This window comes from Ictalurus punctatus, chromosome 9 (genome assembly GCF_001660625.3).
Source record: "Ictalurus punctatus breed USDA103 chromosome 9, Coco_2.0, whole genome shotgun sequence".
Classification (NCBI taxonomy): domain Eukaryota; kingdom Metazoa; phylum Chordata; class Actinopteri; order Siluriformes; family Ictaluridae; genus Ictalurus; species Ictalurus punctatus.
Genome location: NC_030424.2, coordinates 22,474,627 through 22,500,000, shown reverse-complemented (window position 1 = coordinate 22,500,000; position 25,374 = coordinate 22,474,627). Strand labels below are relative to the sequence as shown.

Here is a 25,374-nt window from a genome sequence, read left to right as displayed (position 1 = left end):
TGTGTGTGTGTGTGTGAGTGTGTGTGTGTATGTGTGTGTCCAAGCCCCAAGTCTTCACCATCGCATCCAGACTCACATGAATAAGCAGAGCTGCTCTGCATGTATAATGAAGCGTTATGTTCTCTGCTGATAATAGACAGAAACAATGTTTTTAAAGGCGAGCAATGAATTCCTGATGAAGTGTGAAAAGACTGATTAAAATGACTGTGATGGCAAGCCACAATCATCTGTCGCTCACTCAGAATGGAGGAAGAGAAGGAAAGGGAGCATCCATGGATGCCGTCCATCCTCGCTGAATGGCAATGATGTGTTTGGGTTCTCTCCGCTCTGTAGCTGTCGCTACGATTGTTATTGGGTTAAACAGAGACTCCACTGCAGTGCCTCGTACTGTATTGTGGTGGAAGACTTGTCACTGGCTTCAACAGGAGTTATTTGCTTTGCTTCTAAAGCAGGTGTTGGGATCTTTCACATGTATGAGCAGTGGCGCAGTATTTCATTTTGGTATTGAGTGCCTTACTTTGGCTAAATTGGTGTAATCATTTATTTTAAATCTGTGTACTAATCCATGGTATCCTTTTCAGTTAAAATTGCTGGCTAGTGAGGCCATTAAAAGCTGTTAAGGGAACACAACAGAAAAGTAAGGAGACTTTAGTGGTACGCACTCAGAATATTTAATTTTTTTTTTACTAAACTACACTTGTTTTTGTTATTAGAGTGGTGCCCTCAAGGGTACACGTTTTTTACCTTTAGTTTGTATTTTTTACCTGGAAATGTGCATCTAGTGTACTGGTAAAAAAAAAAAAAAATACTCTGAAAGCCAAATAAAGGTACAATAGGGGTCCTTAAAGTAGCTTTGTATACCTAAAGGTTTACTACATTCACATTATCATGTAATATATATACACTTTTAGGAGAAAAAGTGTTTTTTTTTTTACATTTTCTTTTTGCTGTTAGTTAGTTTTGAATGTCTAGTCTAATGCCTAGGTAATGGTATCAGTGTTGGTTCAGGGGCTCTGGATCTAGTCCTAGTGCATTAGAAGAACAGTTATTGTTTATTTGTTCCCAATGAACAAATGGATGCTTCAAATAAGATTATCTTCATGCCATGGCAGTAGAGCTATTCCAGAACTAAAGGAGTCCTTGGAATCTCCAACTGAAAATAGCCAGAAGAAGTGATGATTTAAGGACCTTGGACAGCTCCTCTGAGTCATTGCTCCAAATGGCACACCATTTCAGTACTGATCTTCGGTGGTGGTGGTTTGTATTGAATCAAGAGACAAAATATTTCATAATAGACTGTGCGTATTGCTCACATTCCATGACCAGTTTTATTCTCTCAGCGAAATCTCTGGATCAGCAGTGCAATACTTCTTTGTTGTACAGTAGTGCGCCCTGCCAGATGATGCTAACCCCATAAACAAAGACTGATGAGGACTCCCTTGTGTTGTCTTTGTCTCTGGTGGCGAGGCTTTATGTGGCTGGTTGGTGCCAGTCTCCTGCCCCTGATGCCCTATTTACCCTAAGGGTGATCTGGCAGAAATTCAAACCCTGGCACCAATCTGCTCGACTCATACTCTCCAGTCGTCTGTTGGAGACTCATAATTGCAGCTTGCTACACATTACTGGAAGAGAAAACAAAGAGAGACAGATGTGCGTATATGACAATTAACTCCTTCCCTGCTGAAGTGTGACTGGCAGCCTGTGGCATGATTGAAGGCACTGCCAGTCCCTGTTTTTGATTTTTGCTATTCTGCCTCCTAGGCATCTAACAGCTAAAAGGGCATACCCTGGGTACGCATACCAATGTGAGGCACGCAAAGTCCTATGTTTGATGAGTGGGGACGTTTTCAAAGCATGGCAACCCATCTCTACATTTGCAGAAAAGGCAAAAGAGAGAGAGAAACAGAGAGCAAACAAAGAGCAACACAGATTGCATCTTTAATAGCAGAAGCAGACAGTGGGTTTGACACTGAATATAAGCAAGCTTCCACATTTTCAAAGGCAGCCTTAATGAGCAAAGAGGATCCTCTGAAGGGATTACTGAAGGGATGTGGCTCTGTTTTATCTCTGTGCAGGAGTAGGAGAATAAACACAATAGCCAGGAGACTGTTTTGTGTGTGTGTGTGTGTGTGTGTGTGTGTGTTGTTGTTGTTGTTTTACAGGGTCATTGTAGCTTTGTAAAACTACCACTGCCAGTGATTATGGAGGATTTATACCTAATGACTAGTGGCCTCGGAGGTGGATCTGCTCTCAGATGTGATCTATGTGGAAATCAAAATAGGGAATTCAGGGTATGCTGGTTGCCAGAGAACCAGTTCTGCCAGCTCAGCCAGTTTGATTCTCCTCCATTATTATACGCAAATTATCCCCACATGGGCTGCTTCCTCTTTCACACTCGATTATACATAGTTTGATAAACCCTATGTCTCATTATAGACACAGTGTATGTGAATTTACCTGTTCTTTTCAGTACGGACAAAGGCTCTAGTAGATATTTTTACGCCTTGGCAATTAAAACACTTGACAAGAACATGTGATTCAGTGAGGGTAGTTTGTTTAGAAGACACATGGAATTTACCATGCACTTTGCCAAGAATGGTAAAAAAAATAATAAATAAAAAAAATAAAAAGATAAATAGATAAAAAAAGAATCAAAACTAGGTTGGGGAAAAGGAGCTGTTCTTCCATGCTGAAGACTCACAGGAGGCTTCTCAGGGAGAGGAAAATGGGACAGGAATGATGTAGGGGAAGATGGGTTGATGGGGATATCTTTAACTGTATGATAACAAAACTGGTAATAGAAACAATAATAGGAGTCTAGGCACAAAGCAGCAGCATGACAGCACTCCATTCCGCCTGCATCAAAGCTGCTAGGGCGTGTGTGTGTGTGTGTGTGTGAGCGTGAGTGTGACTGAAAGAGCGGATGATTGAGATGAGGCGTAATTGAGGCTGAAGCTGTTTTGATGGGGCATCGCGGCCGTTCCCAGGGCTGTTTACTTGACTAGAGGCACTGCTCCAGACACTTGGGCGAGCGAGAGTGGCAAAACTGCGAACTGCAGTGTGCTGGAGAGGTGGGGAGAGCAGATGAACTGGACATGCAGACCTCTCAATCCATCCAGCAGATATTATAGATATTACAAATATTGCAGATATTGCGTGATCAGCAGCTCCATAAAGATATCGACAGATTCAGATTTGAACTGGAAGTGGGTGTGGTCTTGATTGAACAAGTTCTTTTGTTACTCCCTCCATCCATTTTCTATACCGCTTATCCTACTGAGTCAAAGGGAACCTAGAGCCCATCCCAGGGAGCATGGGGCACAAGGTGGGGTACACCATGGACGGGGTGCCAATCCATCGCAGGGCACAATCACATACAAATTCACACACTATGGACACTTTGGACATGCCAATCAGCCTACCATGCATTTCTCTGGACTGGGGAGGAAACCCCCGCAGCATGGGGAGAACATGTAAATTCCGCACACGCAGGGCTTAGTGGTTGGCACGTTCGCAACGGTGGGAATCGAACCTCCAACCCTAGAGGTGTGAGGCAAACGTGCTAACTACTAAGCCACTGTGCGCCCTCTTTTATTGTTGATTTAACAACAAAAAAAAGATTATTATATGCAAACAATGTCACAATGCCTCTGAAATAACAACAGGCCTTCCAGAAAAAGAAGTAATTTTTCCTTCACAAAATATAACAACAAATAGCAATTTGCCAAACACAGTTTTATTCAACTCCTGGACTTGTAAATTTCCTCAACCTCAGTTACATCACTCGAGTTTATAATTGGTCTCTAACAGATGCCGTGTGAAACCTTCTGGCAAGCATTCTCTCTAATGTGACTGAGAAAGCTATGGAACTATGATTGTAAGCAACAATATCTTTCCCGAATCGGAAATTTGTGGAGACTTTAAGAGAAGTGGGGAAATGTGGGGAGATGTGAGGAGCCATGTAGGGATGTATGCAGACATAAGGAGATGTGTGAAGATATGTGGAGATGTGAGGAAACATGTGGAGACTTGTGCAGATGTGAGAATATGTGTGGGGATGTATGGAGACATAAGGAGATGTGCAGATATATGTGGAGATGTGAAGAGATGTGAGGAGACATGTGGACACGTGGAGACTTGTGCAGAAGTGAGGACATGAGTATGGAGATATATGGAGACATAACGAGATGTGTGGAGATGTGAAGAGATGTGAGGAAATGTGAGGAGACATGTGGAGACTTATGCAGACATGAGGAAATGTGTGGAAATGTGACTGTTCTCCCCTGGAGATGTGTGGAGATGTATGGGGACATGTGGAGATAGAAGTAGATGTGAGGAAATGTGAAGACATGAAGAGATTTGCGGGGACTTTTGGAGACATGCAGATATGTGGAGACTTGTGCACACATGAGAAGACGTATGGAGATGTGTGGAGATATGCAGAGACGTGAAGAGATGTGAGGAGACATGGAGACTTGAGGAGATTTGTATAGACATGATGTGACGAGATGTGACGAGATGTGTGGAGATGTGTGTGGACATGATGAGAAGTGAGGAATTGTTAGGAGATGTGTGGAGATGTGTGGAGACATGAGGACACAGGAGTCGTGTGAGATGATTCAGATGCTGGATTCCAACCAATGAAAAGGACGAGAGTGTGTGACTGTGGTTTTGCATTCAAGTCCATAGGTGTCTGAGGGTGTGTGTACAGAAGTGCCAGGTTGTGTGTGTGTGTGTGTGTGTGTGTGTGTGTGTGTGTGTGTGCCAGGGGATCCAATAACCATGGAGTTGTGGGTTGTGCTGTCTCGCTTTAGGAAAAACAGCAGGAGAGAGAGAACAAAGGAAAGAAAGAAAAAGAAAGAAGGAAAGGCTTTGTATGCACACAGCTGTTTTTATGATTTCCTTTAAGAGACATATGGCTATAATTGTGTAACATGATATGATAAAGAGAAATCTGATTTGGAGGCCAGTATATGCAGTCTGTGGTGTATACGTGGTCAGTTTAAGGAGGAACACACACACACACACACACACATACACACACACACACACACAGACAGGGGTTTGGAGACAGTCGTATGTTTTACGTGTGGTCTTGTGTGTAGGAAGCTATCCTGCAGGGCATGAAACTTCTTCATACCTCCATCTGCTGACTTCCTCAAGAGTCTGCTTCCCACCTGAGACCAGACGCGTACACACACACACACATATACACACACACACACACACACACACACACACACCCCCTTGCAAATGAGCTCTAGACCACATGACCAAAAATCCTATGCAGAACAGCAAGCTAGAGATTTAATACCAGCTAATGATGCTTTTCAACAGGCGTACTCGCGCTCTTACTGCGAGGTAATTATGGCGGAGTTTAAAATACAAGCTTATTATACTATCCTTACACACTTTTGGCTGTGCATTTGTAATGAAATTTAGGAATGTTCTCATGCCTGCATTTCGTTTTGTATCTATTTTACATACTGTATAATTATCCCCATAGACTGATGCATTAGCCAAAGATAGGACTGTCACATATGTGTCTTTGTGTCTTTGTTTGTCTAGGGTGCTTGCAGGTGGGCTTGATGCCCATCTAATTCACTTACTCTGAGAAGAGGCACAATGCCCATCTGTCTGAGATGCTCAGTCTGTTTATGAGCCCAAACTGATGCTGTTCTACCATCACACCTCTTTAGATGCCAGCCTGTGTTTAACACCTTCACAGATTTTTGTACTTAGTGGGTTTTTTTATTGACCACAGGAGGTGCACTTAAGTCTCGCAAATGCTTTCTTTAGTCTCTGTTTTTAACTGGCGTGTTTGATTTAGCAATTGCACTAAAGGTACATGCGCTACTGCGCATCACTGAAAAATAATCTATATGTAACACAAGACTGAACTGTTGGTGACTATACAAACCTCAGTGTCTATGTTACAATCAATTTAAAGGCAACGTCATATTAAACTACAATTCAAACAAATTTGATGAGAGAAATTCTTTTTTCTAGTGAATTAAATACAAAAAAAAAAAAAACTGCAGCAGAAATGCTTTAAAGTGTTTTGCATTAGACCTGATAACCTCCCATTAAAATATCATGCACATGTAGGATTATAGCTACAGCATCAAAATGTAATTTGTAAATGTGAATCGGGATGAGAAGACATGGCTCTTTTTCTTCTTCTTCTTCTTTTTTTTTTTGAGTAACTGACTAACAGACACATTTGCATATGAGATTTACCATGAAGTTCTGACCTGAAGTCTTGTACAGATGGGTTCTTTCAAAGCCTCACATCAACACTAAAAGACACCAGTTGTGAGTTTATCAGTTTTTAAGTAATTTTTTAAATTTTTATTCATTTCATTTGATTTCTTTCAACATTTTGTTTATATGAAATAAGGATTCGTTCATTCATATGTTCAGGATGGAAACTTGTCTCACCTAAATTTGTAAATGAAGCTTCAATTAAATGTGACTTGGTTGGCATGGTTAATTCTGACCTATTTGTATAAGTTTAGCTATAGAGTTAGTTTTAAATTATAGTTCCCATAGTTACCTGCAGGTGAGGCTAGAAAACGTTTCAGACCTAATTTTGACCTTTACTAAACTTTTTTATTTAAGAAAAAAACAACAACAAATATGTAGCACACTTCCATGAATGTATCTATTTGCCTAAATTATATCATTAATATCAGTGAAAGCAAATCACTGAAAACTAACCCCATTGTTGCATCCTTACTTTCTCCTGTTCATTTTATTTCACAAAAAGAATATCACAGACACAGCACACAGACTTCCATGAAACTTATTTTCCCTGCTTGTTCAGTTTATTTCCTTGAGTAATGGATAACTATAGTCTGCAGAATGTTTGCTATAATTAGTTCATTGTTGCAACACATGCATAAATTATTGTTATGTTTAACGCAAATTAGATGCATATGTGGGTAAATTGGGGTGTGTCGTATGCATTTGACATAAATAAAGGATTAGTGTACGGGAGCTTAGGCCCACGCAGCTGAAGCTGATTCATCAGTTATTCTCAAATCACAGCTCTTACAACTGTTTCATGAATCAGATACATATTGGTTTAGTCATTCCATGTGTTTAATAAAAGCCATTACATCATATGGTCAAAATCTCCACCTGTATGTCACTTTGCATGGTCCTTCTATGCTCAATACAATGTTAATATCTGCATATACAAGTGCTCTACAATGTACTTCTTTGTTGTAATTCATGTTTTTTTCTTAAACAAGTAAACAATTGCTTAATGTTTCTGTTTCTAGTAGCAGTGCTTGTGAATGTATTATGTTTCTAACAAAAAATTTCCACATGCCATACAATCACTGCAGATTAAGAAACCAGTCATCTCATGCAGACATCCTTTCTTTCTCTCTTAGGAGGGACAAATATATCTGCTCGCACCAGGTAGTCCCTAATGCTTTTAGCTCTGCTATTTGAGAACAAAAGAGTTTTACCCATTAATTCACACCAGCCTTTCATAATGACTGCTTTTTCCCCACTACTGGTGGACAGTTGTTGTTGTTTTTGAGAGTAGAGAAAAAGGTGCCTTGGGGTCGTTATGGGAAATAGGCACAAAATGTTTTTTTGAACTGCAATATATATATATATATATATATATATATATATATATATATATATATATATATATATATATATATATATATATATATAAAATTTCTATATGTAATATAATTTCTGTATTTTTTTTTAAATCACTCGAATTAATTATATTCACTATATTTACACAAATGTTTTTTTTTCTAATGATTATAATCTTTATTATCAAACTGTCAATCCTGTTACCTTATGTATCAACCTGTTACCTTGCTAAGTACCAGAGTTGACATTAACATGCTTGTCATTTCCAGGCTACTGTGTGTCAGCCACAAAGCCTAATGTGCTGAAAGACATGGTTAGATTCTGTCAGAATTTACATGAATTTTAAGAAATAAAAACCCCTGCAAAATGTATGAAATCTTTCTGTATTTTCCAAAATATAGGTAGCATATATGGTGCCTTCCGTTAATATTGGCACCCTTGGTAAATATGAGCAAAGAAGGCTGTGAAAATTGTCTTTATTGTTTAACCTTTTGATCTTTTATTTTTAAAAAAATCACAAAAATATTCTACTCTGCTCTCCATTATAGGAGAAGACTCAGAGCTGTTATCTTGGCAAAGGGAGGTAGCACCAAGTATTGACTAAAAGGGTGCCAATAATTGTTGCACACCTATATTTAGCAAAGATTTTTTTTTTATAAACCTGTGTTTTGTTTGCAGTTGTTTGACATCCATGAGAGCAGAGTATTTTTGTTCATCGTTTGAACAAAAGATGAAAAGGTTAAACAATAAAGACAATTTTCAACAGCCTTCTTTGCTCATATTTACCAAGGGTGCCAATATAAGTGGAGGGCAGTGTATGTACTGGTAGGATTTGTACCAGTGGTTATGCACTATAAAAGATTATACATAAGACAAAAACTAGGAAGAACTTGCTCTTGCTCTCTACATTTGAATTCCTAAAGCCACTTATTAAAAAGACTTGAATGAATACATTATTTTAAAGGGGAGTTTTTAGCAAAGTAACAGAGTTGACAGCAAATGTAAGGACATTCCTATATTTATTATAATTATTCATGTTAGATAAGAAAATATGATCATGTACAACATGAAATAATCAGGGTAAGTATGATCACACAGTAAATACTGAATTTTATATTATTCATAGATAAAATTTAAACATTTATTATTACTTTTTCTTCTTTTAGCCTTAGGATGAACATCCTTGAGGATACTAAAAAAATGCTTTACAGTATTTGAAATGTATTTTATATATTTAAAAATGATTCAAAGCTTTTAACTTGGTATTGGTATTGGGGTGGGAGTATTAAAGTTTGCTACAGACACTGATCTGCAATAATGACCCATTTCCACCTTCAGTTACACTTAATTTGATTGTACTGACTATAAGGTATCACTAAGACAAGTTTTAAACCCCTTCTCCTGTAACTGCTTAAACTTTTTACATTTAGGAAATCGCATTTTTAAACTATAAATGATCATTGCAAACATATATTTATTCCTGTGCTAATTTGGTATATGTTATATTTTGCATTTGGTTTTGCTTCATAATATTTTCAAACAAAATGCTCCTATGCTAATACTGTTTATATAAAGAGGGGAGATCTTCTTACTTTCATTTCACATAAGCTATTCTTCTGTACCAACAAAATCCTGTGAGAAAATGACAAAATCCATTTACCTCATTTATGTGAAATTCATCTGAGAAAGAACATGTCTGCATCAGAGCTTCTTCAAAGAAATTAGATGAAATATGTTGCACATGCAACTGTTATACTACTTAATGCATATAATCTTTGCAGACTATTTTATTCATCATTTAATAAGATTCATTTGGCACATTTAAACCATCCTTCTACCAGTGTGCTGACGGTAAATTCAAATAAACCTATAGGTATTATAAATGTAGTGGAAAGTAAATGTATACAAGTTATTTGAATAAAGTCTATTTGTTTTCATTATAATTTATTGACTATTGTTGTATTTGTACATTGAAGAAATGTACCTTCATGTATGGTTTTAAACATTTTACATGCAGTTTCCACTCTGTATTTACCCACCACTCGGGGCGGCTGTGGCTCAGGTGGTAGAGCGGGTTGTCCACTAATCGTAGGGTTGGCTGTTCGATTCCCGTCCCACGTGACTTCCCAAGCCGAAGTGTCCTTGGGCAAGACACTGAACCCCGAGTTGCTCTCGATGGCAAGCTAATGCCTTGCATGGCAGCTCTGCTACCATTGGTGTGTGAGTGTGTGATAAACGGTTTAAAGCTTTGTAGAACCGCTAAGGTTAAAAAAGTGCTATATAAATGCAGACCATTTACCACTCACAAGTGTGACCATGAACCAAATAAAATATTTTAAAATAAAATGGACACACCTCCAAAACTAGTCAAAAATGAGAATGAAGAAATTAGAAGGTAAACTTAAATATATCAACTACCGAACTGTGCTATTTCTGTAGTAGTCCATAGGAAGTATAATATTCTGAATAAATATTCTGTCAAATATTTAAACCATTTATATATTCATCTTTCAACTTGCTTCAAATTTTTACTACAAAATATATTTTGTAATCAAATTACTCTAGTCGTGGTATATACTCTTGATAAATGACACTTTGCAATCAATACCAGGCCAAGGTTTACAAGCTGTATGAACAATGCTTTGTGTCTGGTTGTTGTGTGCCCCAGTGTATCTGTGCCCTGCTCTGTGGGGGCAGACAGCCTGCAGGCTTTAGTGGGCACACTAGATGCATGTCTGCACACAGGGTCATTGATATTCTGTGAGGCATCTTGCTGGAGCTGCAGAAGCAGCAGCAATCTGGCTCCCTACAGCCTGACCCAACCAAGCACACACAGAACAATAGCGCTCATCACAGGGCCATTACCAGCAGGACGTAGTTATTTACCAACAAACACACACTCACTCACACGCACACACAGACACACACACACACACAAGGACCACATGCACACACCTCACACTAGCAATCACACACTGGCACATATTATAACACACCATGCATTCATCTTAACACATACATGCATATCATCATGCTCAGACATGGAGACACTATTTATTAATATTCATAGCATTCGAAATATAAGTATAAATTATCAATGTGTTATATGCTCCATTACTGAAAAATCAGAAACTTGGCCATGGAACTACTTCTCTCACAGCAAAGCTCAACGCTTCTATTCATAACACTGACATTTGCGAATGGATAAGACGCCAGATCCGTGTAAAATGCAGAGCTCTGTCCTGCTTTGCGAGACTCCCAAGTGAACGAGGCTCCCAGCTGACTACACTGTTTATAGCTCCTGGCATATGGGTTTCCAAGGATGACACGTTTCGCTTGTTATGTATGTTTATCCACTGGTTATGATTTATGGTTGCCAAGAAACACCCAAAATCCCAACCTGACTAAAAATGGCTTCTTGCTAATGAAAGCAGTGGTCTGTCAAACTAGCTTCATCGAGCACACACTGTGAGTGAGAATCTCTTCCACGATGCAGGGTTTTCCATGAATCTTATTGGGCAGGACAATAACCAAGCATCATGGATCTTTTTTTTCTGATTACTAGACATGAGGAGGTTGCATGTTCTCCCCGTGCCGCGGGGGTTTCCTCCGGGTACTCCGGTTTCCTCCCCCAGTCCAAAGACATGCATGGTAGGCTGATTGGCATGTCCAAAGTGTCCGTAGTGTATGAATAGGTGGGTGAATGTGTATGTGATTGTGCCCTGCGATGGATTGGCATCCTGTCCAGGGTGTATTCCGCCTTGTGCCCGATGCTTCCTGGGACAAGCTCCAGGTTTCCCCATGACCCTGAAGAAGGATAAGCGGTATAGAAGATGGATGGATGGATGGACTATACCTAGACAATGGCTATGTTCAGATTCACATCAATATTCTGATATTAATCAGAATTTGGCAATATTCAAATTAGTATTAAGTCGTGTAAATGCCGCAATCCGGTTGCCAGATTCTGATTTAGACAATATTCTGATTCCCCAAATTCCGATTACCACCCATGGAATATACCTGTTTTAATCAGAAATTTTTTGTATGTAAACACCTTATTCAGAAAATCCACTGAAAGTAGATATATGTGCATGTTAAGTCCACAAGGAATTGTAGGTGATAACAGATGCTTCGCTGTAGGCTAGGTCTTTAGGATTGGCAACTCAGGCATACTTACAACAATCTTGTATACAGGAATATTTGATGCCTGTACACATATAAACATCGTATTTGGATCATGGCTGTAACTCGAATATAGACTTAAACGGAATTCGATGTGCATGTAAATGTAGCCACTGGTAGCATTGGAAATAACTTGAACTATGATTAGGGAATATATAAGGCCAGGGCATGTTAAGATAGGAAAATAATCAACAATGGGTAGTGAAGTGTCCCAAAGCAAAGAAGAGTTAAGGTGTATCCACACATACAGGGATTCTATCGCTGCAAGTCGCCAGTCGCTGTACTATGAAGTTACCAATAGGCATTCCTACTACTGGTTGCCATAGTAACACTTATCAGTGGGTGGCGCAACTAGAATTCCACTTTTGAAAACAAACCAGTTTTCTTGCTACTAAAATTAAACATTCTGGAGGGAGAGCGTTTGTATATAAAATTCACCAGTGTATATATGCATCATATTCTACAAGATGAAGGAGAAGCAGTGTGTGATCGTCTCTCTGCGGTGAAACTGCAAGTGCCAGACTGTCGGGGTCCATGAAACAATTCACACTCGCAGGCAGCATGGCGGATCATGGATAACGTGCACTCAATTGTCTTTGCTCCCATTGATACTTGCTGCTCCAAATTTGTATAAAATGAAACTTTGTTCCGTCACTGGACATGCCCACATCTAATCGTTAATGGGCGCTGTTGCTCATGTCACTGGAAATTGCCAGGTCTAATTGAAAATGAGTGGTCTATGGTCGCTTTATCGCTGTATGTGTGAACTACTTTACTACCACCCTGAAGCAGTCCTGAAGTGTTTTATTCCTCTTTTACCACAGCAACAATTTAACAATAATACTATTAATCAGTGACACCACATAATTGTATTTGTTTATAGTTATATTTAATGTTAACTTCCTGTTATCACTTACATTATAACAGCTATGTATATACAGCCGTTTTCTTCCCAGTCTCCTCTCTCTCTCTCTCTCTCTCTCTCTCTCTCTCTCTCTCTCTCTCTCTCTCTCTCTCGTGATAATACAAAAAAATACATCTTATCATGTTACAGAGAAGCAAAGCACCCTGGTTACTTGAATATTCTTCTTCCATGTTAAATGTTTCATTTCTTAAATAGCAGGACATTTTTTATTTGTGCATTATTAAGCTTAGATAACGTCTGCCATACATAGTCCTTGCGATTTTAATTACATTGTCAGAGCTGCTGTTATAGAAAATTAATCAACAATGCTATGTCCCCAACCACATACTTCATACTAAATAGTAAGTCTAAAACCAGTAATGGTATATTAACATACTATTTAATGTGGTAGTATTCAGTTAGGGATGTATACATAATGCATATTATTAAGTATATGTAATGATTTGTTGTCGATATCATTGTCTTTTCAGTATTACAGAAGTGTAGTAAGAATAAAATGTTTATTGCGAACCATGGAATGTTAGCTGGCTGGTTCGATCTGTTGGCTGTGTTATCTCTACTTCTGATTCCTTGACACTCTGTTTGAGCATTACAGCTCTGATCTTTGATTACTTGCTTGCTGTGCAGGCAACTGACCCACAGCACAATGCACAGTGTTTAACGTGGCCAGCTATTGGGTTAAGTTTAGCTGGATAGATTAAACAGAAGCTCTTGTTTATGGGTTCCTCTGATCCTTCAGCATTCTGTGTTGTAACTGTAACAATTTACACTGCTGATGCTAGCAAGCCATCTGGCTAATTTTAGATAGCTAGCTAAAAGACAAGATGGAGAATCTAAATCTTGTGGCTGCTCCCTTTCAGTGTATATATTTTGTCATCCAATTGGGGTCTTTTGTTGTCTGATATTTGTGCTATCCACAATGTCTTTTAGCTAGCTTGCTAAGGTTAGGCAGCTAGTTTGGCACCGTAGATAGCACTGATGTGTACAGTCAGACGTTTTTCTGTGGTTGTGTCTGAGAGGATTTGATGTATGAAAAGTAGAGATGCACCGATGTATCGTCCGATAATCGGTATTGGCCGATAAAGTCTATTTTTCATGCTATGAAAAATATCGGCCATCGGCTCATGGTTTAAAAACATCCGATGATCACGGCCGATAATATTCTGTCAATCAAGAGTGTGGGAAAACACATCGATTTTGTGCTGTCTGTAATTTTGTGCTGTGTGTATGTTTCTTATGTGGAATGATAACAAAACAGCAGTTTTAAAGCTCTGTAATTTCTGCCCTGCTAAAATTTTACACCGGAAGTGAACAGCAGTGAAGCGTGAGTTTCGGCATCGAGTCAATTTTTTTTTTTTCGCCCTGAATTAAAGGGCCAGTACACCGTTGAAAGATTTAAATGAAGATGAGTTGAGAAAAAAGTAGTTTATATTGCACCGAAAAATGTATTTGTAGAGTAGTATATTTCATATCCAGTTAATGTTAATAGATAAAAAGTTGATATTATATATTACCAGTTTGATGTTCAATGATGAAGTAGGAATGCTTGTGTTTGTGGTGAGTGAATGTGAGAATAACAGGAGGGTTTTTTTTTAGAATTCAGTTAATGTTAATATGAATGAATAACATTCAATAAGTTAAGAAATCTTACTTTAATCTTCTATTTTAATAAAATTTAGTTAATGTGTTAATTTTAATGTGTAATGTGTTTTCTGTTTTTGAGACCAGTTACTGTGAAGCAACTTGTTGAAATGGAGAGAATAAAGTTTTTATTTGTATTTCCTTCTGAATTGTGGAATTAATCATTATTAATTTATAAGAAGGCATTAAAGGCAGAACTGTCGGTATCGGTTATCGGTATCAGCTGAGAAATTTAGTATCGGTGCATCTCTAACGAAAAACCCTTTCTTTGAGTTTTAACATAACAATATTCAAAGTTCAGCTGTTGAAAAAACCGAAACCCAAATCATTTAGACTACAGTTTTTCTGCCGGATGTTAGCTGTGCTGCTGTTTGGCTACTGCTGTTAGCAAATCTGAATATCATTTTACATATTGTGTATTGGGGAAATGTCTGCCAACCTGAAGTTCCATTCCCAAGTAGTTTCCTCAAGTGTTTAATTTCGATGTACACACCTTGTTAATTCAAGAAGGATTACTCTCCATGTTTGTGGTTTTCTTGCAGAACTTGGTAAGAGAGCATGATGGATCTCTAGTGTGTACAGTGAAAAACATAAATCATGCTCACTGCTCTATTCTGTCGGACACTGCCTTTCTAGCTCATTTCTCCTTCCTTAAACCACTATGCCCCCCCCCCCCCGCTCTCGCTCTCACTCTCCCTCTCTCTCTCTCTCTCTCTCTCTCTCACACTGTGCTCCCTGTTATTTTTCAGAGACCCCAGCCATCACTTTCCCTGTTCTCAGAAGATCATCGATACAAAACTGATTTGAGCTCAGCTCGCTGGAATAATAAGGCTTTCAGCAGCCCGGCCTGTCACTTGGCTCATAATTAAGGGCCTGACGCCTGCATTTGAAGGCAAATCAAAGAAAATGGCCTTGCTCCCCCATTGCAGTGCCTGATTGCTGCCTGGCATTTCTCACCTGAATTTCCCCGCTGTCCTTGCATTGTGCAGGTGATTACTAGAGTGAGAGGTAATTGCGCTGCGGGCAGATGGCAGTTCAACGTAAAGTCTCTCTGGCTCCCAGAAGACACACAACTGCATGTTTGTTTGGAGGTTAAAAGGGTTGAGTCCTTCAAGGCATGGTAGTCTGTATCAGACTCAGATTAGGAGAACAGGGGGCTGTGGGGTTTTTTTCTCATTCTAGATGGTCAGTGTTGTGAGAGGATCTTATTGGTTAATAATACTAATCCTTGTTCTGCCTTTCTTGCATGAGGATTTAAAGTTTATAAATTACCGGGACTTATAGAGATTGGGAAATTTGTACATCATGTAATCAGTGTTTGTCGATTTCATTCAAGTGAAACATCTGTAATGTGTGGTGAGAGAAAGGATGCAAAGGTGTAAACTTGGTATATGATGTGCTGGGAGCAAGTATAATAAGCATGAGCCAAGTCAATGGTGTTTTTTTTTTTTTCATTGAGGGTGTGGGGTTGCTTGTCAAAATACAAGCAGGATAAATTAAACAAATATAAGATAAGGATCAATAACCCAAAACAGCAAGCATGCAAACCAGGAGAACATGGAGTTTGAACATTATTTGAGACATGGAGAACAAGGCTTGGACTTGTTCTCCATCAATAACAATAACAATCCATCAATAACAACGACAATAATTCATGATAAGACTTCTCAATGAGACATTGCCACAACATGGTAAACTAGTCAGAACTAAACACAGAACAGGTGAACACAATCAAGTAACAAAATCAATGACAGGACATGGTGGAGACAGAACTAGATTATCAAACAAAACAAAAATGAGCACATGGCATACTTCACCAAGTTATTTACATGAAACTGTGGTTCAAGGAAGAAACAACCATTATACTGGTAATTGCAACAAAAATAAGTAGGTAATTACCTCAAAGCACTTATCACAGCCTGCACTGCACCACGCTCTCTCAACTGGTCCCTCTGTCTCTCAGGGTACAAGGAAGGCATGCATCAAGATTCTTCTCTGTTCTGGCACCTATGAGGTGGAATGAACTTCCCCAAGATGTCTGAACAGCTGAGTCACTGGCTGTCTTCAAACGATGTCTAAAGACCTACTTCTTCCTCAAGTACTTAAATTAGCATTTAGTCTGTGACCTACTGTAGTGAACCAGTATCAGGATGTATTTATTTATAGACAATTCAAAGCACTTCTGTAAGTCACTTTGGATAAAGGCGTCTGCCAAATGCCATACAGGTAAAAGTGAATGAAAAAGTAAAACTGTTCAAAACAATATCTTGAACATACTGTAAATAATCATCTACGATATCTTTGTTCTGTGTAAATGGCAGTGATCTAAACCAAGAAAATATAGAATTAGAAAATATCTGAGACACAAAAAGCAATGCTTGGATGTAATGACAATGATGCATGGTAAGACTTCATGAGACATTGACACAACAAGGTATACATAGACAAACTAATCAGAACACAGAACAGGAGAACACAATCAGGCAACAAAAACAGTGAGGAGCCAGGATTACAACAGAAACCAAAACAAACATGAGCAAATGGCATTCATCTTCATAGGGGCCGCAACAGATAGGGTGAACCCATGACAGCATCAATATCTCTCATCACCCTTTTCTATGATGTCCATTGCAAAAAAGCTGGATCTCAGATTCCACCACAAAAATCTGGAACCTAAAAGCAATAATGTTATAGGCTTCAGAGTGGCACAGTTTTATCACCAGTACAAGAACTTCATGGCTATTTGCCATGAAAATAAGAACAGTATTGATGGCAATAAACCAGAATTAATATTGCAATGAGAATTAATATTGCAATGAAATAATATTACAATTTACTGGCAACTGAAACACATTGAGTAGCTATAGATTCAGAACAAAGTTAAATATGCTGTAAATAATTGTCTATGATTTTTTTATGACCCGTATAGACACTAGGATTTGACATTTAATGGTATATTACATTCTTAAAGCCAGAAATGCAACTTAATCCTCAATGGGTATTATTTATGCTGTTCATTAGTAAAACCCCAGATATGATGATGTAATAATTTGGCCTTTTGTAAATATAAATGGCTCCTACAGAGGTTCGCTGGTTCCCTGATGTAACATTGGCTTCGGTTTAAGAGCCGGCTAGGGGCATCTGTGTTTCCAGATGATGTGTTGTGCAGAACCCTGGTAATGATTTGGGAGAAGTATGACCCTGCTGCAGTCAGATCAATTTCCTATCTCAGACCCCTGGAGCACTCTCTCAGCATGAGGTGGATCAGCAGAGAGATGGTGGGTGGGTGAGGGTTGAGGGCACTGGAGGTGCTAGGAGAACTACCCCATAAGGGGCAGGACCTAGACGTGAGTAGACCCTCTGGTCCAGTCACAGCTCCCTCTCAGATGCTAGCACTGGCTCTCAGATTACATAAATGAGTAATGACACCACGGCCTCGCGGCAAGACAGGCCAATGATCACCTCAGCTGCGGCAGACAGTGGAGCGAAAAGGGCTGAGAGGAGATTTGTGAAAGGAAATGCAGACGCGAGAGGGATGAATGATGGCTTAAGGTAACAGAGAAAGCCCTCCATCATTGTGCATGCTATTTAAAAAAAAAAAAAAAAAAAAAAAAAAAAAAAAACAATAAATAGGTCAAGCCTGAACCATGCTGAGACATGCTGAGATGTGTCAAGAGAGGATTAGGGCACCAACGTGTATCATACATTGCATATTTAAGCCGTATGTTTTGGAACATAGGTGATGTCTGGAAAGGTGCAGCCCAGTCATAATACATCAAAAAAGTTCAATTTCAAGGCTGAAATGGGAATATCACACTTTGTTCAATACACGCAAGATTCTGTGTGCTGTAGATGTGGCATAGAGTGCTGCATGGGTACCACAGGGAAGCATGCTGATGTTTAATGCATGACTCCATACGTGTGCTAGAGAGAACTCTCTCTCTCTCTCTCTCATCCTCGCTCTCTGCCTGGCCTTGGCGCTGAAGCGAGCAGCCCACTCACTAAGCAGAATTAATGTCTGCTTCGAGAGCTGCATACTAAAGTGCAGACAATCAGGCACACAGCCTATATAGGACGAGACAGCATGGTGCTTCTTCTATTGCACTCTTTCAGCAGCCGACGAGCCCCTCCCCAAGCAGACCACAATCAGAGCGTCTGACAGCCAGCTTCACGTTCTCACAGTCCGATTGTTTCGCTTCTGGAAGAAAGGCAAAGTGGCATTCCACGCTAACGCTGGTGTTGTGTCTAGTTAGGTGGCTGCTGTGTTTTCTGCAAGACTGTGCTTAGCTTTTCTCATCCCAGCAACAAAGAGTGTGACAGAATGCACAGGCGTGTGAGAGAGCATCAGAGGAACGAGCAACAATGGAGCTAAAAGAGGCTGAAATCCTAGTGAGAGAATTCAGCGAGTGGTGGAATGCATCATTTATCTCTCATAGCACACACACACACACACACACACACACACACACACACACACACACACACACACACAAAAGCAAGCATTCAGTGTTGTCTGGTGGGATTGTAAGAAAACTGATTGCTGACTATTGGCGAAAACATGAGGCATGCTTGTGTGTGTACTGTATGTGCACATGTGTGTGTGTTAGGTTTACAGCAGAGGAAACTGTGTTACTCTGATTATAAGCACGGTGTCATGTTTCTGAAAGGGCATTCATTTTTCTCTCCACACTCCACTGCAGCATCATTAACACCTCATCTTCATCTCCCCGCTCTGTTCCTGCACTCGGCTACTTTTAATTAGCATCTGCGAATGCGGGAGACTGACGCACGCTTGAACGCACTCTTCCACTATTCTTTTTTCTATAAAACGTACACTTTCACCTCAGCTAAAATTGTGCAGCATGCTTGCAATTTGCCTGCTTGAAAATGAAATAGATGCCAATATGTTTGATGCAAATTAGACTAATACTGGAAGAATCGGTTTGATGAGATGTTGCTACAGTATATGCTATCTGTTAAAAGATGAATGACCATGTGGTCCATCCATCCGTCCATTTTCTATACCGCTTATCTTTCAGGGTCGCGGGGAACCCGGAGCCTATCCCAGGGAGCAAGGTAGGGTACACCCTAGACAGCGTGCCAATCCATCACAGGGCACACTCACATATACATTCACACACCCATTCATACACTACGGACACTCTGGACATGCCAGTCACCCTACCATGCATGTCTTTGGACTGGGGGAGGAAACCAGAATACCTGGAGGAAACCCCTGCAGCACGGGGAGAACATGCAAACTCCGCACACACAGGGCAGTGGTGGGAATCGAGGTGTGAGGCGAACGTGCTAAAAATTTAAGGCACACATGGTTTTCCGCCTAATCTCTATCCACTATATACAGTATGTGTGATTATCACAGATAAGAAGTTAAACATGTTGTCCTAAGGTCAGTTGTTGAAAGTGTTTAAAACACGTAATTAATGATATGTGAATTTAAACCTACGCACATTGCACTTAATATGTGCACAATAAATGTCTTTGGATAGTTAATCAAAGCTGGTTTGTGATATCAGGCAGAAAATGACTACACTGGTTACACATATTCACAAATGACAAAAGTAGTCAAGGAGATTTTATATGTAATTTGTGGTTATTCTTAACAAGTGTGTAGTGAGTTTCCACCTGATTGCATGTTTAATAAAAGTGCAGAAATTTATGAAAGCTATCTATAAAAAAAAAATTGTTTCATATAAACATTAATTGATTCAATTCACGCGGCACGTGCCTTAGTGGAGAACATGTTTGCCTTTTACCTCCGGGGTTAGGGGTTCGATTCCCACCGCTGCCCCCTGTGTGCGGAGTTTGCATGTTCTCCCCGTGCTTTGGGGGTTTCCTCTGGGTACTCCTCAGTCCAAAGACATGCGTTGAAGGCTGCTTGGCATTTCCAAATTGTCTGTAGTGTGTGTGAATGTACCCTGCAGTGGGCTGCCCTCCATCCAGGGTGTCCCCCGAGTTCCCTGGGATAGGCTTCAGGCTCCCCTGTGACTTTGTGTACGATAAGTGGTATTAAATATAAAGATGGATTAATAACTCAATTTAACAGCTGCCCTTAGACTTCTATTATAACTGGGTTTTGAGTAATCCGTTTTTCGTTCTTTTCTCAGTACAGAGAAACATGTAGAAATTTTTGTTTGTGGTAATAACCGTTATAGATCTGGAAGGTATACATTTGGTTACATAAGGGTTTGGGGTTTTTTTTTTGGTAAAACATGTTGTGCAAAACTTACAGTGAGGCTGCATTGAACATGTAAACAAGGTAATATTCATTTACAAGAATACTGCTTCATTTCAGACTAAATTGTAGTTTAAAAAATAATAATAATATTGGCTCAAATAAAGTGTTGGTTAATTTGGGCTGTCTAAGTATGTGCATGGTGACTATGAACACATTTAGCAAGAGTCCTTTGTTAATTTGTAAAGACATTTGCAATATTATGGTCATTTTAAGATGACATAATTTACATAATACATGCTCAGTGTTTATTTTTTATAGATCAGTGGTAAATTAGTTGTAAAGTTTATGCAGTACGGCACATGGCATTATAATGGATAGTGATACTTGTGTTGCATCACGATTATAATTTATCAAGGAATTATTTATAGCACATTATTAGAGCGTTATGATGCATTATTAGCATTTATAAAAATGCTTACAAGAAATCATTGCAAACTTACAAAGAATGCTAAGCACAGTTATAATGATTTATGAAAACTGGCTTCATAGAAAGTGTCACAGAAAATCTTGTAGCGTTAATGTATAGTGAATGTGAAATACATAATGTTTCCTCCCTCTCAATCACTGCTTATTGCACTTTGAAACAGAGCTGGCAAAAGGAGCAATTAGCTGAATCTATCATATTCTACAGGAAGGGAGAACAAATTTAGCTAATGATCCGTGCCAGCTTCTGTGATTTTAGCCTGTACTTTTTATGGCTCATGATGAGGGAGTGTGCATGTGTATGCATGTGTGTGCATATGTGTGCATGTGTGTGTGTGTGTGTGTGTGTGTGTGTGTGTGTGTGTGTGTGTGTGTGTGTGTGTGTGTGTATCAGGGGAGAGAGAAAGAAATGGGAGCTGATATGGCATGCTTCACAGAGTAAATGCGATTTCCATGCAGATTTGAATGTATAATTGCATGTATATTTTTGTACATTTCAGAAAATGAAACTGGAAGAGGAGTGGTGAACTCTTGATGGGGGGTTCTTATCTGAAGTTTACCACCGTGGGCTAAGGATCAACTGAAGGTCTGGACCAAAAAGCAATCAAACGTGCATTCATATCAGGTAACCTTTTTTTTTAGCATGAGTAGAGATTTTCTGCTTCACCATCATCAGATGGCGTTGTTTGTTACTACACAGACGTAGCAGTATAATGAGACAGACATCAAGGGAAAGGCCCCTACTAAATCCTCCTGAAGTTTTCCTCAGGGAATTAAAATGGTCCTCATTATTTTAATTAGTTTTAAAAATGGGAGGTTAAATATCAGTGACCCCTCCCCCATCATTTGCATATTTACTATCCCTCCTACATTGATTATTCATTGTTGTTCATGTCAATGCTTTTAAATGTATTATAATTAAGTTAATAATTAAGTCTATTCATTTGAGTAGATGGACCAGGAACCTTACAAAAAATACAAGTCAGTGGCCAACACTATGACTGCACACCAATTTTCTCTTTCTGTTGACTACAAAAGCATCCTACAGTCAATAATTAGCCCCTCCAGGATTTAAAAAAAAAATCAATGCAAAATCAATCAACTCTGCAATAGTTCAGAGGAGCTTGCTATTTTTCAGAATTACCTCAGATTTAATACAGATTTTGACCAATATGTGTCATGTGACATCCTCACAACATGCATTCAGCCAAAGTGTTTACATTGAACTCAGTTTGCTCTCATGACATGTAATGCCTAGACAGTCTTCCATTATTTCTCGATAACAGTAATCATAGTGGACCTTTGACCTGACATATGCAGTCTCATAGAACTCATGAAGGATAAAGATACTCTTCTGTACTGCATACTGTACTTAACCAGACAAGCCCGATTCACATACACAAATAGTGCCAGCAATAGATTGACAAAAGGTTTGAATTTAAGTCAGCAGTGCGCTATGTGAAAGTCTTCCTTCACCAAATAATCTGCTTTTTCTCATTTTACTTTATTGATTTTTGAAATATTTATTGAGCTCAAATAACTAGCAGGCTGAATGTTTATGTGATGTTTAAAAAAAAATAGGCATATTTTGTGAGGTTGTCAAATACTTACTATTTGATGCAGTATGTTCTTAAAATACTCATCTTAGCATTATTATTGAATGCCACATTAATAATAGATGTATTTAGCACTTTTCTAGGCACTCAAAGCGCTTTACATTGTATGGGGGGGGGGGGGGGGGGGGGGATTTCCTCAACCACCACCAGTGTGTAGCATCCACCTGGATGATGTGACAGCAGCCATAGTGCACCAGAACACCCAATACACACTAGCTATGGGTGGAGAGGAGAGTGATGTAACCATTTCAGGGATGGAGATTATGGGGGGATGGGGGAATTTCTTAAAATTCTTCTTCTTTTCTATACCCCTATTTTTTATGACCACAGAGAGTCAGGATGTTGCTGTTTTTAGGGTATAGTCACTATACTAGGGTATTAGGCCCCACACAGACCACAGGATGAGCACCCCCTGCTGGCCTCACTAATACCAGTTCCAGCAGCAACCTTAGTTTTCCCCAAGAAGTCTCCCATCCAAGTACTGTCCAGGCTCAATCCTGCTTAGCTTCAGTGGGAAAGCAGGTGAGAACTGCAGGGTGATATGGCTCTAAACTATACACAATTACTACCATTAGCTTACACATAACTATATCTGTTAAGTATTCACTGTGTGTGAGCGTTCTTGTGAACAGCATTTTATCATTTAATGACTTTCAAAAAAGAGCAAGTCCACACAGTAAGACCAGTCCACATTTGCCTGAGAACTGATTTGCAAGAACAAAAAAGGCAACCAAAATAACCATTCATACCACTTTCCTTTCCCAGTACTTTATACTCCCTGTACTCAGTCATGTGTGTTGATTAAATGTCTACCTACTAGAAGGATGTTGCTATATCTGGCACTAACATGGTGATCACATCTCACCAGATGGAGGTGGATGTAGCAGACAAGCGCCATCGCACACGCTCAAAAGGTATTTTCAGCACCTCTTTCTCTAACCCTACTCTAAGCATCTCAGCGCTGTGAAAATGCATTTCGCACCATTTATGTTGAATAAGTAACCATCTCTAATCTCGCTTATTTTTTTCTCTCTTCCTGTTATGTCTCCTAGTGCCCTTGGAACCAGCAATACAAGAGCTGTTCAGGTCAGTAATCTTGAAGGCCAAAGCATATACAGGTGTATCTTAAAACATTTGAATGTCATGGAAAAGTACATTTTTTCCCCCGTAATTTAATTCAAAAAGTGGAACTTACATATATTCTAGATTCATTACACATAAAGTGAAATATTTCAAGCCTTTTCATTGTTTTAATCTTGATTACAGCTTACAGCTCATGGAAATGAGATACTGGAAAATCCAGTAGCTCAAAAATATTAGAATAATGAATTCATAATTCAGCAATGTTGACCTGAGAAGAGCTCTAATCAGCTATTTAACATAAAACACATTTTTACTAAAAACAACGTTGCTCAGTGGTCCAAAGTCCTCTTTTCAGATGAAAGTAGATTTTGCCTTTCATTTGGAAATCAAGGTCCCAGAGTGTGGAGGAAGAGTGAATCAAAGTTAGTTGAAGTCCAGTGTGAAGTTTCCACAGTCAGTGATGATTTGGGGTGCCATGTCATCTGCTGGTGTTGGTCCACTGTGTTTTCTCAAGTCGAGAGTCAATGCAGCGTTTACCAGGAGATTTTAGAGAACTTCATGCTTCCATCTGCTGACAAGCTTTATGGAAATGCTGATTTCCTTTTCCAGCAGGACCTGGTACCTGCCCACAGTGCCAAAACTACTAGTAACTGGTTTGCTGACCATGGTATTACTGTGCTTGATTGACCAGCCAACTCACCAATCTATGAGAGACACCAGACACAACAATACAGATGAGCTGAAGGCCGCTATCAAAGCAACCTGGGCTTCCACAACACCTCAGCAGTGCCACAGGCTGATTGCCTCCATGCCACGCCACACTGATGCAGTAATTCGTGCAAAAGGATTAAAGCCCCGACCAAGTATTGAGAGCATAAAGTAACATACTTTTCAGAAGGTCGACATTTCTGTATTATAAATTCTTTTTTGCAATATTTTGAGATACTGGATTTTTTATATCCATGAGCTGTTAGCTGTAATCATCAACATTAAAACAAAAAAAGGCTTGAAATATTTAACTTTATGTATTTATATAATGAATTTATACAACTTTATATAATGAATCCAGAATATAAGAACGTGCCAGTTTTTGAATTATATTACAGGAAAAAATTAACTTTTCCACAATATTCAAATTTTTTAGATGCACCTGTACAGTACGCTAAACTGCAGTCCTACATTTAGTGAAAATTAAGCCTTTTTTCATAGACTAATGCAGCACAGGGATATTGAGATGGCTGCTTCTTTAGGCTGCCTCTTTTAGACTTGATTCATCTTTCTTTTATCAGCTAAGAGAATCTAGGGGGGGGAAGCATATTCTGAGAAGATACAATTATCAATTCATGTGAGTAACCACCATGAGTGCTAGCAGAAATGGTCTTGTTTGCTCCAGGAAAGGCAACATTGTTGTAGTTGGAGCACTGAGTGCTGTATCATTGCGTGTTGCAGTAGCATTTTAATACTTCTGTTTGTGAAAGCATGATTAATGAAGTCTTTGACAAAGGTTAACTTGGTAATAGGAGTGAATTGCACTTTTACAAGACTTGGCACCCACTGAGTTTGAGAGATGAAACATCACCGACAGAACAAACAGGCGTATAGCAAATAAGTTTGACCTA

General features: G+C 39.2%; 1 protein-coding gene across 2 annotated transcripts in view; it reads left to right on the top strand.

Moving 5' to 3' along the window:
- The window catches only part of myt1lb (myelin transcription factor 1-like, b), a 116,213-nt gene that overhangs the window by 13,759 nt on the left and 77,080 nt on the right, over window positions 1-25,374 (top strand). For both annotated transcript variants that reach the window (XM_053682802.1, XM_047157797.2), the window contains exons 2-4: window positions 21,557-21,681; window positions 23,541-23,586; window positions 23,725-23,758. In XM_053682802.1, coding sequence (XP_053538777.1) covers window positions 23,541-23,586; window positions 23,725-23,758 — 80 coding nt within the window. In that variant the 5' untranslated portion in view covers window positions 21,557-21,681. The remainder of the gene's footprint in view (window positions 1-21,556; window positions 21,682-23,540; window positions 23,587-23,724; window positions 23,759-25,374) is intronic.